General features: G+C 35.4%; 1 protein-coding gene across 1 annotated transcript in view; it reads left to right on the top strand.

Moving 5' to 3' along the window:
• NCAM2 (neural cell adhesion molecule 2) overlaps positions 1-13,875 on the top strand; it is a 160,612-nt gene that overhangs the window by 39,610 nt on the left and 107,127 nt on the right. The window contains exon 8 of the mRNA XM_010568451.1: positions 7,989-8,134. Within this exon, the coding sequence (XP_010566753.1) occupies positions 7,989-8,134 (146 nt within the window). The remainder of the gene's footprint in view (positions 1-7,988; positions 8,135-13,875) is intronic.

Here is a 13,875-nt window from a genome sequence, read left to right as displayed (position 1 = left end):
GTAGTTTTTGCCTAGGGCAACATAACTTTTGAATGTAAGGAATAGGGAAAAACATACACCAGATGTAAGAGTAAGTATTTCCTGTATACATTCTTCCGTCTTTTAACAGCCACTATTCTGGGGACTCCCCGGAAAGCTAAATCCAAATGATTTAATAGATACCATGAGTTTGTTTAATCTGTTTTAAACCTACACATCCTTTTTTTGTTTCTACAATATCATAAACTCCTGAATTCCTTAAACTATTTCTTTCTTGCACAAAAAATTATTTCTTATGTTTAAGTTTGGAGCCTATTCATTTCTTTGACTGATAATTCTCATTTCAAGGTAAAAAGTGAAGAATAATTCCATATGTTCTTTACCTCAAATGTAGTTTTCTGTCTTACTAGTTCATTAATTTTCTAAGCTGCAAGGTTCCAGTCTATTTAGCTTCTCCTACTGTGGAAACTGTTATGAATCTCTGAACCATGTATTCCTGTACCCTTTCTGGTTACAATCCCCTGTTTGTGAAATGGCAAGGCAAGAATGGCATGCAAGATTCGCGCTGTGGGGGGAACCTGGCTGTTCAGCAGGACAGTGCTGCTGCTGCTGCTGCTGCTGCTTTGATCTCAGTGCCTTCTCTCACATCCTGCTTGCCTCCCTGGCTCTCCCCGAGTACTGAACTGGTGTTTCCACAGAACTGTCTACAGTGTCTCCCAGGTCTCTTTCCTGAGTGATTATAGCTAATTTAGAGCTCATCATTGAGTATGTATATTTAGAGTTATTTTTCCTGTGAGCTTTACTATTGAATATATTTAAATTAGATTATAATAATCTGTGTACTGTTAGTTTGAGCTTAGGGAATAGTATCATAAGTTAAGCCTCTTACCTTATTTGTAATCTCTAAAGCTCAGTGTAATTTTAGTCTAATATTGCGCTTACAAAGTTCACCTTTACTTTAACTCTGAAAATGTGGAGCAGCATTGTATTTTCTCCTACGAAGAACTTCACTTTTTCTTTTGTCTCTTTCACACAGATTAAACTCCCAGTCATATACACAGATGACAAGTTACTATACTTTTCTTCTCCTTAAATGTATTCAGAAAACTGCAGTGTGAAAATGGCAAGGCAGATGGCTGATTATTGTAGCTAAATAGTACACAAACAACCAATTTGTGTTAAAATGACCTATTAAATCACATTATTCTTTCCTATTCCTTTAGTTTGCTTGTCTCACATACCTGTTATTTTTAATTTTAATTTACAGTGCAAACTCCTTGGGGCAATGACTATTGTTTCTGCTACAACAGGGCTCTGGCAGGGTTGAAACTTGTAATAACAGTAATGTAACCATAATGCAATAAAAATAACAGTAACATTATAACATTCAGCATTTAAAATTTCTAGTACTCTGCACTTTTGAATGGATGTGCCCATCTTAGTGCCATATAACAGCTGCATATGTTTAGTTTTCATGCATGACTTAAGATTTTTTTTGTTAATTTTTTTTTGTTTCCAATGTCAGTGCTAAAAAAGCTATTTTGTCCTCATATCAAATTCTTACTATGACAGTTTTTCTGCAACACTAACACATCCATAGAAACCCATAGGCACACACCCTGCTCTCCCCAATTCTTCGTCTTTGTTAGTGCTCTTTATCTGCTTTACCTAATAAGACATCGAAGAGTAAAGAAAGCCCTGTTGCCCTCAGAGGATTTCTTACTGATCATGATTTGGTAATCTGTGTCTGTCATCCTATTATCTGCTATAGTTCTCTCTGTATCATTATCCATTACTACCTAAAAGATCTCACCCATATTAATGCTTAGGACTTGTACTGAGGTCTTTGAAACAAATTCATTTATGTTTAGTCCTTCCGAACAGCTTGAAACCATAGGTGTGCTTCCTTGAATTCTTTAAAAATATTTTTAGTATTTGTCTCTGCTTGTTAGCTAACTTTATATATCTCTTCACCCATACTATTCAGTTTCATTGTTTTCTTTGATTTGTTTTGTGATTTAATTAGTTCTAAATATGTGTGTTTAGATACATGTAATTAGCATTTTGAATTATGAAATACAACATTTTTACAGCAATGAGCACCCCAACAAAAATTTCCAAAATAACATAATTACAAGCAGTTGATTTAAAAGCAGTCAAGGAAAATTCAATAACTTAAAGCCTTCCTATACCATCTTACTTTCTCAGACCTAAACATTCATTTCTTCATCATTCCTTCTCCAGAGTGATGGCAGTACTGTTCATTTACTCTGTAATAAAAAATCTGATCAGGCTAAATGAAACAAAATTAGCTTTAATTAAAGACATATTCATGCTTTGTAAGAATAGTGCTTATATTCTGAGGATAGTTTTTATGTACTTATTTGGTTTGTTCTTTAGTTGCTCATTTCCAGTCCTTAATCACTCAAATGTTTGGTTCTGCCATTCGATGATGCATAAACAGTTGAGGTTTTCAGCAAGTTTTCTCTCCTCTGTACATGTGCCATAGAAAGAGACATTTCTGTGTCTAATAATTTCTATTTCTAGAAAGAGAAAAAATATTTTTTCTTTAATCAAAACTGGTAGAAAAATTTGAACGAGTTCTAGCATAAGTTAATTTGAAGTTCTCTAGGTTTTAGGTGTTTTACCTACATAATCAATGAGAGGGTAGTCTGAGCTTATAAAAATATTTAATTGGCATTTCAGTAGTTTCTGACAATTCATTTCATGAAAGTCAAATGAGGGAAAAATACCTCAAGAAGCATTACAAAAGACCCTTTAATTATTGTATAGTTTAAGCACATACTATTTTTATTTTCTAGATGTGTTTTTAAGTATAATCTGAATCTCATATAGCAGGAAGGTTTTTGCAGCTGTGTTCAATGTAACTTTTACTGTTTATTAAATGCTATTATTAATTTATTATCTGTCATCAGGCAGATGAGAGGAAATGTAATGGACCTATCCTGTCTTATCCCTCTTAGATGTGTTCCAAATGTTAAAATTCAAAATGTTTAGGTTAATTTAGGCCCTCAAAAGCCATACATCTTGGAACCAAAGAGGCTGCAGTGAGTCTATAAGGAGATTGGCGTGAGAGGTTGCCTAAACTTTTCTATTATTTTCAGGCTTAATGACTGCATTCCTTTTGCATTTAGAGTGCCTGGAGCACATGTATTTAGTTTTCCTTTGAGCTTAATAAGTAGATTAATATGTGTTTTGGTATGGTTTTTAGTGGTTGTTTTTTTTTTCCCTAAGATACTATTCAACACCCATATGGCAGCTCTTTACTTAAATTCACCGATATCTCTAGAAAGGGTTTCCCATGGATCTGTGTATGGAACTATCTATGCCTGCTCATCCCAGATACTATGAAGTATACCAACTGCAGATTCACAAAGTGTAATTCCTCAATTTAAGATGTAGTGTCAAAAGTTCATACATTTTATATATTCCTTCTTCCTCCCTCTCACATCCTTACCTGTTTGGAGCACCTCTACTTTTTAGAATAAAAATGATGCAATCTATACAGGCAGTGATGCCAGTTGTCTCAGAAGACAAGTCTTAAATCCCTTTGAGTGTGAAGTAGTAATACCATTTTAACATGTACAAAGACTCAGGTTTATCATGCACTAAATCAAGTCAACACTTCATACTGGTGTGTGTGTGAATCCTTATTATGTCAGGAATCAAGTTTCAGGTATCTGTTTCTTAGATATTTCCTTGTTCATCTCTAGCTCGTTTACTAAATTCAAATTGTACCAGCAGTTTCCAGGAGGACAGGGTTGCAGTTTTGCTATCTGATTCAAATGTGGTCATGCAGGAAGATAGCATAAGAGTATGATTCCTCATGTGCATATTAATCAAGAGATCCTGTCAGGTAGCAATACAGACATATACCTCACCTCTCACCAGTAAATCCATGTTTGTGTTAATAACAAGCTGTTTAAAGCAGTTCTTTTGATGAGACTATCTCAAGCTTTATATATGTGCCGCTTCCCAAGCCTGATGAAACTCTTTTGTCAAAGATATGGGTAGAACTCTGCAAATTCAATACATTGTATACCTTTTCCAATAAATTGGTTGTAAGCAACCAATAACAAATCTAGACCCTTAGATTGCTATCCGTGTTCTTCTTAAGGTTTTTGAGCAGTCTGTAGGTACACAGCAATGAACTTGGCCCTTGTCTGCGACAAATCCAGAAGAGACCAAGGAAGGAATCTGAAAGAAACTTGTTTATTGGAGAAGTGTTAGAGAACTTAACACCACCCTGCTCTGCTCAGAGAGCAAACTTTCCAACCAGTAAATGTTATTTCTTTATTTGACAGCATCACTGTGTTAATATTTAAAAAATGCATGTCTAGTAATAAGCAGTTTCTTACCTTCCAAATAAAATAATTTTCATGGAGCTTAAGCATAACTCCTTTCTATATTCAAGTCTTCTTTCATTTCAGTCTGGTCATTCAGTTTACAATTTTTTAAATACATTATGATACAAATATTTCAATATTATTGACTGAAGAAACAAACAAAAACCTGAAGGCTTCCTGGATCTACATTCCAAGACCCTGTATTTTCTTTTTTTTTTTTCATATTTGCTAAAGCATGGCAAGCAAATACCAATTCAGTTTGAGAATGACCTTGTCAATTTAGAAAGAACAATTAAAGAATTGGGGATGGGGTGTGGGGGGTGGTGGGGAATCAACTGTTTCAGTATTTATGTCAATACTAGTCTTGGCATTCTCAAATGAATATTGTTAAATGCATGTACACCAAAGTATTTTAATATTTTCCAATGTCCAAAACGTCATTAAAAAAGTAGTCAAACAGTGTAAAAACTTCTGGTCAATAGCAAGTTATGACTTGTGACCTACAAAAATGAAGCAATTAAATAAAGCAACTAAATAATATCACCCATATGAGCTCTCTTCTTCTTCCTAGTAATAACAGTCAGCTAGATATATTTGGTGATTAATCAGTGCTTATTCCTTTAAATGTCAGCTGCTCATGTCTAAAATGTCAAGCAAAAACTTTTTGTCTTGTAGTGAATCATTTGAAGAAGGCCTTGAAGAAATTTAGACTATAAGTCTAAGATTAAAAATTAAAGAGTATCTGTTATATGTTTTAGAACATGCATCATCTTGAGCAGATCATATTGTTTGTCATGTTGTCCAGATGGGGAAATTCTCTTGTTCTGATGGAAATAATGTAATTTCAAATTTTGCAATTTTCTGCCATAAAATACTATGTGTGATGCTTTTTTTATGAGTGCCATAGCTCTTTCCTTGTTTCCAGGAATGATATTTTATCAAAGGAAAGAAAGGAAAGAACAAATTATATTGTAACCAGAAGACATGGCTATAGAAAAAGAGTACCTGAGTACCAAGGTAAAATATTTCATAGGCATTTGGATGATCCTGAAAGTGAGAGTAATAACTGAAGTTATTTTGAAGTTTAACATAGTTATCTTTTATCTCAAATTCCTTTCTGTAGTTCTTTCAACTGACATCACTTGTTACACAGCTGAGGAGAGTTTCAGCTTTTCTCAGCCAAATTGATGTCCTGCTGTAATGCTTTGCTTACTGCCTTCTCCTGCATCCAACAAAAATGGATCTAGTTGACATTTCAAGCGCCCCTGATCACTCAGGGTATTCTCTTTCTGCACATGATGTCCCTCACCATAGATTGTATCTTAATGAAGCAGGATATTAGTTCAGTGCTTTGTTAGGTAAAATATTACTTGTTTTTCATCTCTATGCAGTAAACACACAATAGTTTATTTGTAATAGTCAAGGGTGAACAGACAGTAGACAAGCAACAGAAGGACTGTGGAGATAAGAAATCAGAAGTGAGACCAAGAATGCTGTGGTAGAAATGGATAAAAGAGAGGTAGGTGATGTGTCTGGATATAGCAAGTTTGAACCTGGTTTTATTATTTTTCTTGGTGATGCTGAATGCAGCATCTGTGAGACAATGGTCATAAATGAAATAATGGTCATAAAATGAAAAAGGAGACTAGACATAAGGAAAACATTCTTCACGGTGAGGACAGCCAGGCACTGCCAACAGGCTGGTGAGAAAGGCTGTGCAGTCTCTGTTCTTGGCATTTTTCAAGATAATGCTCAACAAATCACTGAGCAATCTTATTTGAACAGGGTCTGTTGACCCTGTTTTGATGAGGAGGCTGGTCAAGATGACCTCCTGGAGTCCCTTCCAACCTGAATGACCCTCTTTCCCCTTTTGATCCACTAACATAAGCCAATATTACTCTTCTGCATAGCATTTACTGTAGTAACCCCATTAGAAAATAGGTTACCTCTGTTTATTTTCTGCTTCATATAGAATATACTATAGTAGTGCTCCCTCAAAAGCAAAACTCAGGAAAACTGCATAGAAAATACATTATTTTCAATGAATGTACTTAATGTTGACAAAGTCAATGTTAAGAGCTGTCAAAATTTTATTCAGTCATGTAAACTTAATTCACCTCTTTTGGGTGTAAATATATTGAATCATATTCTTATTACATGATTACATGCTATGTTTTCCAGTGGGATGAGTATCTCATTTGATGTGTAAAGTGGATAGGTTCAGAGAAACTTATTAATGGTTATATATGAGTGAATATATAAGATCAAAACATTTTTTATGAAGATACTTGAACGCCATGGAAGAGAGTACTATTCTATGCATAGTTCTACAACAGAGTTCTTGTATGATACTGTACAGATAAGTCCTCTAAATAAAAGTGTTGACATGTAATCAGAAATCATATTGCATATGTAAATAACCTGACAAGGTACAGTATAGACTGAGAGCTGTAGTTGCTGTGTACTTGTGGTTATAAAGTGGAATGATTTGAAGAATGCAAACAATATCTGGAATTTTTTTAATGTATCTTACCACCAATTTACTCGGTAAGTAAGGATGAATAGCTTTCTATCAGAGGACTCTTCAGTTCTTAATAGTGTTAATACCAGTACAATATGTTTGTTATCAGGGGATTTTGTTAAATTCAGTAATTTATGTAAGGCAGTTAGATATTGCTAAAGATCAAAGTCCAAGAATATGAATAATTCTTTATTTTTTTCTGAATAATTTGTATTTGAAGACAAGCACAGATTATCATAGAATCAAAGAGTGCCTGAGGCAGGAAGGCACCTCTGGAGACCATCTAGTCCAAGCCCCTGCTCAGAGCAGGGTCAGCCAGGGCAGGTGTCTCGGGACCATGTCTAGCTGGGTTTTTAATATTGTCAAGGATGGAGAACTCAGTCTCCTGGGCAGCTTGTTCTGCTGTTCAGTCACCCTCTCAGTAAAAAAGGTTTTTCCTCTTCCTGTGTTTCAATTTGTGCCCATTGCCTCTTGTCCTGTCACCGGGCACCACTGAGAAGATTCTGGCTCTATCTGCACTCACCTCTATCAGGTATTTATACACATAGCTAAGATCCCAGGAGCCTTCTCTACTTAAGGGTTAATTGCTAGCTCATCGTCAACTTCTTGTCCACCAGAACCCTCTGGACCCTCTCTGCAGAGCTGTTTTCCAGCCAAGTCAGCACCCAGCCTGCACTGGTTCATGGAGTTATTCCTGCCCAGGTGCAGGATCATCATGGAATCATTGAATCTTTGCTTCATTCCTGAAGTGCCAAAGAGTAGTAAGTGCTGGCTAGTCCTTAAGGGACAGTGAGCCAGGTGCCAAACACACGAACACAGCCACAAGGGCAGGGGCCTTGTCAGCCAGGACCCATCCCACACTAGCCCAGCGAGGGAGCAGGCAGCCTTGGGGGTGGCAGCCATGCCAAGCCAGGAGTCCAGGTCATCAGACGTACAGAAATGGTTGTTGTGCAACTTAGTCAGAAAAGTTGATTGTTTTGATAGATGGTAACATTAAATCTTTAGTTAATTCTAACTAAAAAACATGAATGTGCTTTAACAAAAAAAAAAAAAGTAGCTTAAAAGGTTTTGACATGACATTCTTTGTGCAGGTTGAATAATGTAGTTTGTATTTTTAACAGTACAGCCTCAAATAATACAACTTAAAAATGAAACCACATTTGAGAATGGGAAAGCCACCCTCATCTGTGAAGCAGAAGGAGAACCTATCCCAGAGATTACTTGGAAAAGGGCCATTGATGGGATAACTTTCTCTGAAGGTGACAAGGTAAATCAGCCTTTATATGTATTGTCTGGCTAATCTTTTTGTAAGCAGAAAATTAATTTAGAGATAGATTAATTCTAGATTCCTGTGGAATTGGAAGGAATTGCTACTTTCCAAGGTAATAAGAGAGAAATGGAAATTCTAAATTTTAAATTAAAAAAAAAATACTAAGAAAAAAACAATTAAAGTGCTGAAAGGTAATTCATCTCATCAGGCCTAAATTTTCGTACATAATCCCTGCTAAAATTTTCAATTTTGTTTTGATCACAATGGCTGCCGGTAGCCCTTCTTGACTATATTTGGACTCTGTCCAGTATTTATCAAAATGCAGTGGAGGTTGTAGAAATCTGAAATAAAAAAAATTGAATACTTTGGAGTTCTTTCTTTCCCACTTCTAATGGCTTTTTTTCCCTATTTTTCTCTTTTCTTATAGTTTTTCTCACATGGAGCAAGTAGTCTATAACTACAAATTGAGCCTATATTCCCATTTTGTTTTCCCATTTTCATGTTATATTACAATAGTAAGTTGAGTAGAGAAAGATTACAGTACGACAATGAAGGAAGTCAGTTACTGTGAGAACAAGAGCTGTAATTAGATGGAATAGTGAAAGCAAAACGGAACAGTGTAATGTTATTCCTAACCATGCAGATAACAAGCTTTTTCTACAGAGCTCTTTTTTTTGTTTGTTTTTAAATAGTTTTCTTTTAGTATTTGAACAAGTATTTTCTTCTCAATTTCCTTACATAAACTGCAGAATTTCTCTGTGCTGGTTAAAGTATGTAAGATACCATCTTTCTGGCTGGCTGATTCAGAATTTTTACTCCAGATAATCAAATAGCGAAATACAGTCTTCCTGCAGATGTTTGCATATTCATAGCTGTTGCTTAAAAAAACAATTGACAACTCTATACAGTAATCATGCCATTGAGGGAATTAGTTACATAGTAAGTCACTCAGTTTATAGGGAATTGCTGTATATTAAGGAATTATGTACTTCCATTATTTGTGTTCTGAAGGAGAATGTCTGGTCTGGTCTAGTCTCTGACTTGACCTTTCCTGGAATTGAGGCAGTTTACGTGAGGCTCTGTCTACCATTTTCCTGCTCTGTGATTTCCATTTTGGAGCAATATAACAGTATTTATATAATATTTTTTTTAATATTTTTTCATTAAAACAAAGCAGTTTCTCTCCTCCTTAAATATTTCAAGTCAAAGGTCATCTTTCTGACCCACAAAGAATACACTTGCTTCAAAATTTACAAATGTAGCCTTTCATTTATGTTTGGAATGTTCCTAAAATAACTTTGTTATATCAGAAATTGAAAATGAAGGCAAATGGCAGAAACAAGCTAAAAAATGTTGGTGCAGTTGAAACCTTAAATTTATCCGGTGCTTATATAGGATAGTATTATATTCTTAGTTCAAACTGTACATGGTTAAACTGTCTAGATGTGTTAGTAGCATTCTCTGACCTGTGGTTCGACTAAATAATACTGACAACCAAACTAAAACTTATATTCACATTCTACCAGTGTGCTGACATACGGTACATGGAAGATAAAAAGAATGAGAATAAACGCAGTTATATGGTTTCCTCTTGTTCTTGCCAATGAAAGAACTCTATGTGTATTGCTCCTGGGAGAGGTTTGCTGAACGTTGAATAAATGTTCTGAAATACTGTATATGTTCTTGAGCTATAATGTTGTGTTTGCTCAGTGGTTGCTCCAGCTCTAGGATGCCAAAGCCTTGGCTTGTGCTTTTCTACCAAATCAGGTGAATAAAGAACAAAACTATCAGTGATTAAATTATTGTATAATTGTTGAATAATACAGCAATGTTTTGCACAATGAAAGAGAAGGAAAAGGTGAATTGAAGAAAATGTGGGGAGTGTAACATAGTTTTAAATTGAAATTATTATTTATATGTGATAACTTGTGAAGCCATGTCCAATCACCAGACATACTTGCATAAACATAAAAATTATCAGCTGCATTCAGTGAGTTCATCTTTTGAATTTTTTATCAGTTTTAAAACATTTTTTGATATAGACTGCACTTTGTCCAACATTTTTGTTGAATTAAGAATATCTTTAGGCGATGAATTTTTTCCATAGAAGATGGAAGAACTGCTCTAACTATAATAGTAACATGATGATAACAAAAAAACACAAGAAGTGTTGTTCTTATTTTTAATTATATTTTTGTTACTTCTAGCATGTAGCTCCTCAACCATGTTATTCTTGTTTTGCTAAAATGCAACCATACCTCGTGTGGATAAGGAAGAGGGCTGAGTGTGAGACCATTCTTAGCCTGCATGGATTCAAAATATTTTCTTTCAAATGATAGATAGATCTTAAATCTAAGGACATAGGCTTTTTCAAGATTTGGAATTATTATGTCCAAAAGAATGGAAAATATGCACCAAAGTCATAGATCAAAGAAATAACCCTGCTGGGCTTAAGGAGGATAATGTTAATGAGTAAGAGGTCTATAATGATCGCTTAGGAAAATATAGCTTTGATAAAGGATTTTCAGTACATCAGAAGTGTGTATTTGAAAGTTGAAGCCAAGTGAGTTCAAACAAGAAGCAAAGAAGCCTTTTCCTCTCTCCTTTTATCACTTAGCCTTTGGAACAATCTACCATACAGTGTGTGGTCCCTCTTTCATTGAAAATTTGAAATAAATGGGTCTTTCCACTTCCTCTGGCCCCTCTTGAAAGTTTAAATGAAAAGTTTTCCAGGAGGTCACATTAGATGACCTCTGTAATCCTTTTATGGCTTTAAAACCCATAAATACATGAGAGTGGGTAAGCCTGAGTAAATGAATGATTATGCATGACAGAAGGTGTTTGGCTTATCCTTAAAGATTTGAAAATGAAAATGGAGGTTTAGTCCAAGACCAGAGCTTCATCTGCTGTTGCAGTGTCAAGCCAAAACTCTCTGCTTGGTGCATGTACTCTGCCTCTGCGCTTCTGGTCCCCGACTCCCCAGCATTGCACGTCCTTTCACTAATGTGCCAACCTGGTCATGCCCCTTTTGGCTGTGATTTGAAACGGGATGTTCCTACAGACCTCTGTGCATCCAGCAAGCCTGGCCCTTTTCCCAGTAAAAAAAGGAGGCAGGAGAAGAGTTGCATTTTGTAGAACAAGAGGCAGGATAGTGATTGGATTTGATTTGCTGTAATCACTTATAAAATGGATTTTGGACATGCACATACATATCTACACACATCCGTGAAGGAGAGCATATCCTGATTCTCTGATACAAAAATGTCATTGATTCCTGTGCATGCTGCAGAAGTGTGAGGGCAGAGTTTCATGCTCTACTTTCCTAGTACCTAATTCTAGCAGAAATATGAAAGCTGACCAATGTTTGCAATTAGCATTTCAAGCCCTGTTTTGGAATACAAATGACAATAACAGATGGGGCTTGATATGAGACAATAGCTCCACTGTATGCAGCATGTGTCCAAAGCGACAATCTTTACCCTGAAGAATTTATGATCTAAACATGCAAAATGAATGAAAGAAGTCAGCATGGAGAGGCCACAGTCCAGTATCTGATACTCAGTTTTGATAATGCCTCATGTGTGGAGTAACTGGTTAACAAAAAAACCCCAAACCAAACAAACAAAAAATTTGCAACTTGGATGTTGAATTCAAGATATATGAAATGACACTCTATTTTGTATATATTTGATAGAGTTTCACTAAATGTCTTTGAAATACCTTATACTTTTCTTCTTGTATCCATAAGTAAAAAAAATCTCTGATTTTTAACTTTCTAACGAAGACTACAGAGATAGCTTGAGTTCTACTTCCTTGCATGTACCTACCATTGCAATAATAATCTGGGTGTCCCTGTGAAATTTCCTGTGACATAGTTTCTAAATATTGCAGACCTCAGACCAATAATTAAATGCTTTTCCAAGTTTGAATTCACTTTATATTGGCATGCAAATCATAACTATCTGGCGCTTGTAGAGTTTTTCATAGTTTTAATGATCAGGCAATAGACAAAGGTAAAGAATTTGGGGTTTGGTTTGCCTTTTTCTTTGAGAGGTCAACTTTGCTTTTTCCCCAAGCCTGTTAACTCCACTTCACCTGTTACAAATGTCAATAAAAAGAAGGTGAAAAATGTTTTGCTTCCGGTATATGCTATTGTTGCTGCAGAAAAAGGAGCAGTGTTACAGTGTCAGAGAATTGTGTTGCCTTTCTTTTGAGACAGTAATGAGAACTCTGTTACATTCTCGCTTATTGAGGATCAGGTCTTTATTTTAAGTGAATCACCCCAAAAGAGGAGACATAGATGTATCTAGGGAATTTTAATTGAGTCCAGGCAATTTCTTTCTTTTTCTGAGCTATACAAATCCCACTCTTTGTAAATTAATCTACTTACAATATCACAGAATATTTTTTCTGTTGTAATATTATCAGAGGCCTAATGCTGCAATTGCATTTGATTATGCAATTAGGACACTCTGCAAACAATTCAATCAGGCATCAAAGATTTTTTTATTTTGTTTTTAACCCCAAAATGAATCATGGTGGGCTTCACATGTTAAGGCTATGAAATAAAAGAGTAAGAATATTGTGACTGGAAGGAGAAGGTAAATGAATGGACTTGAAAGAGAGCAGAAAGCAGGAGGATGGCCTTAAATATTAGGTAATCAGTGCTGTTGAGATTATACAGATTTATACCCTATGACGTATGCAAAACATGGAGCACATACAAGCACTGAATAGTATACTCTCACAAGTCATCTGACCCATACAAAACTGCATATGTTTTGGGGGTCCTTCATCTCTGTGGCATGTTCAGCTACACTAATGTGGACTTGGAACAAACTCTTCAATTAACTAGAAGGAGCTAAAAGCAGAGTGTACAGTTTTGGGGGGTGACACTATTTTAGTAGGAAGATTGATTTTGGAGGGGTAAGATTGTATGCAGCTAAAAATACAGAGCAGCTTTCCTGGGTGAGCCGAGGAAGCATTACAGTAGGAAAGCTGCAAGCCAATGTGGATATTTCAAACTCCATAAGTAGTGCAATCATTCATCTGAGTTCCACACACTCCTTTAGATAACAGTATCTGCAGTGATATGTAAATGAAGCCAAAACTGAAGATAGAAATTATTTTGATGTACCATAGCTTCTTCCCCAATGCAGGTTTAGTTGGTGGTTATATTGACAACTCAATACTAAATCTCTGCCACATGGCGAGAGGGCCCTTCAGATTTATTCATCTTTTAGGAGAGAAATTGAATTCTCTGTTACCCAGAGTAGACCCAAATGGCTTTACATACACATATCCATAAATGTATTCATGTTGCGTGTATGACTGTATTGGTATTACACTAGCTCAGAATTCTCTCATTTATGCAAATTTTTCCTTTCAGTAAAACTTTAAGGTCATTTTCCACTGGGACAAAGTTGTTGATTCTTTAAGGATGACAAAAAGCCAATAAAATGTAAAATTTAATACCTCCTCTGTATTAAAAGCTTAAACAACCTAGGGAAAGAAGGATGTTTATTTAGGAACATCATTAATTTAATCAATTGTTTAACAATTAAATACAATTTTTTTTATCCCTTCTGTAAATGGATAATCCTATTTCTACCTAATTTATACTTCAAACTTAAAAATTGTCTCCCATTTATCCATTTTCTTATGTACTACCTATGCACAAAATAGATATTTTGGGGTACTTTCTGTGGGTTGTGGTGCTGCATTTACTGGCTGAAATA

Source organism: Haliaeetus leucocephalus, unplaced genomic scaffold (assembly GCF_000737465.1).
Source record: "Haliaeetus leucocephalus isolate CR32 unplaced genomic scaffold, Haliaeetus_leucocephalus-4.0 Scaffold243, whole genome shotgun sequence".
NCBI classification, from domain to species: Eukaryota; Metazoa; Chordata; class Aves; order Accipitriformes; family Accipitridae; genus Haliaeetus; species Haliaeetus leucocephalus.
Note: the sequence above shows the minus strand (reverse complement) of the source record. Positions and strands in the feature narration are given on the sequence as shown.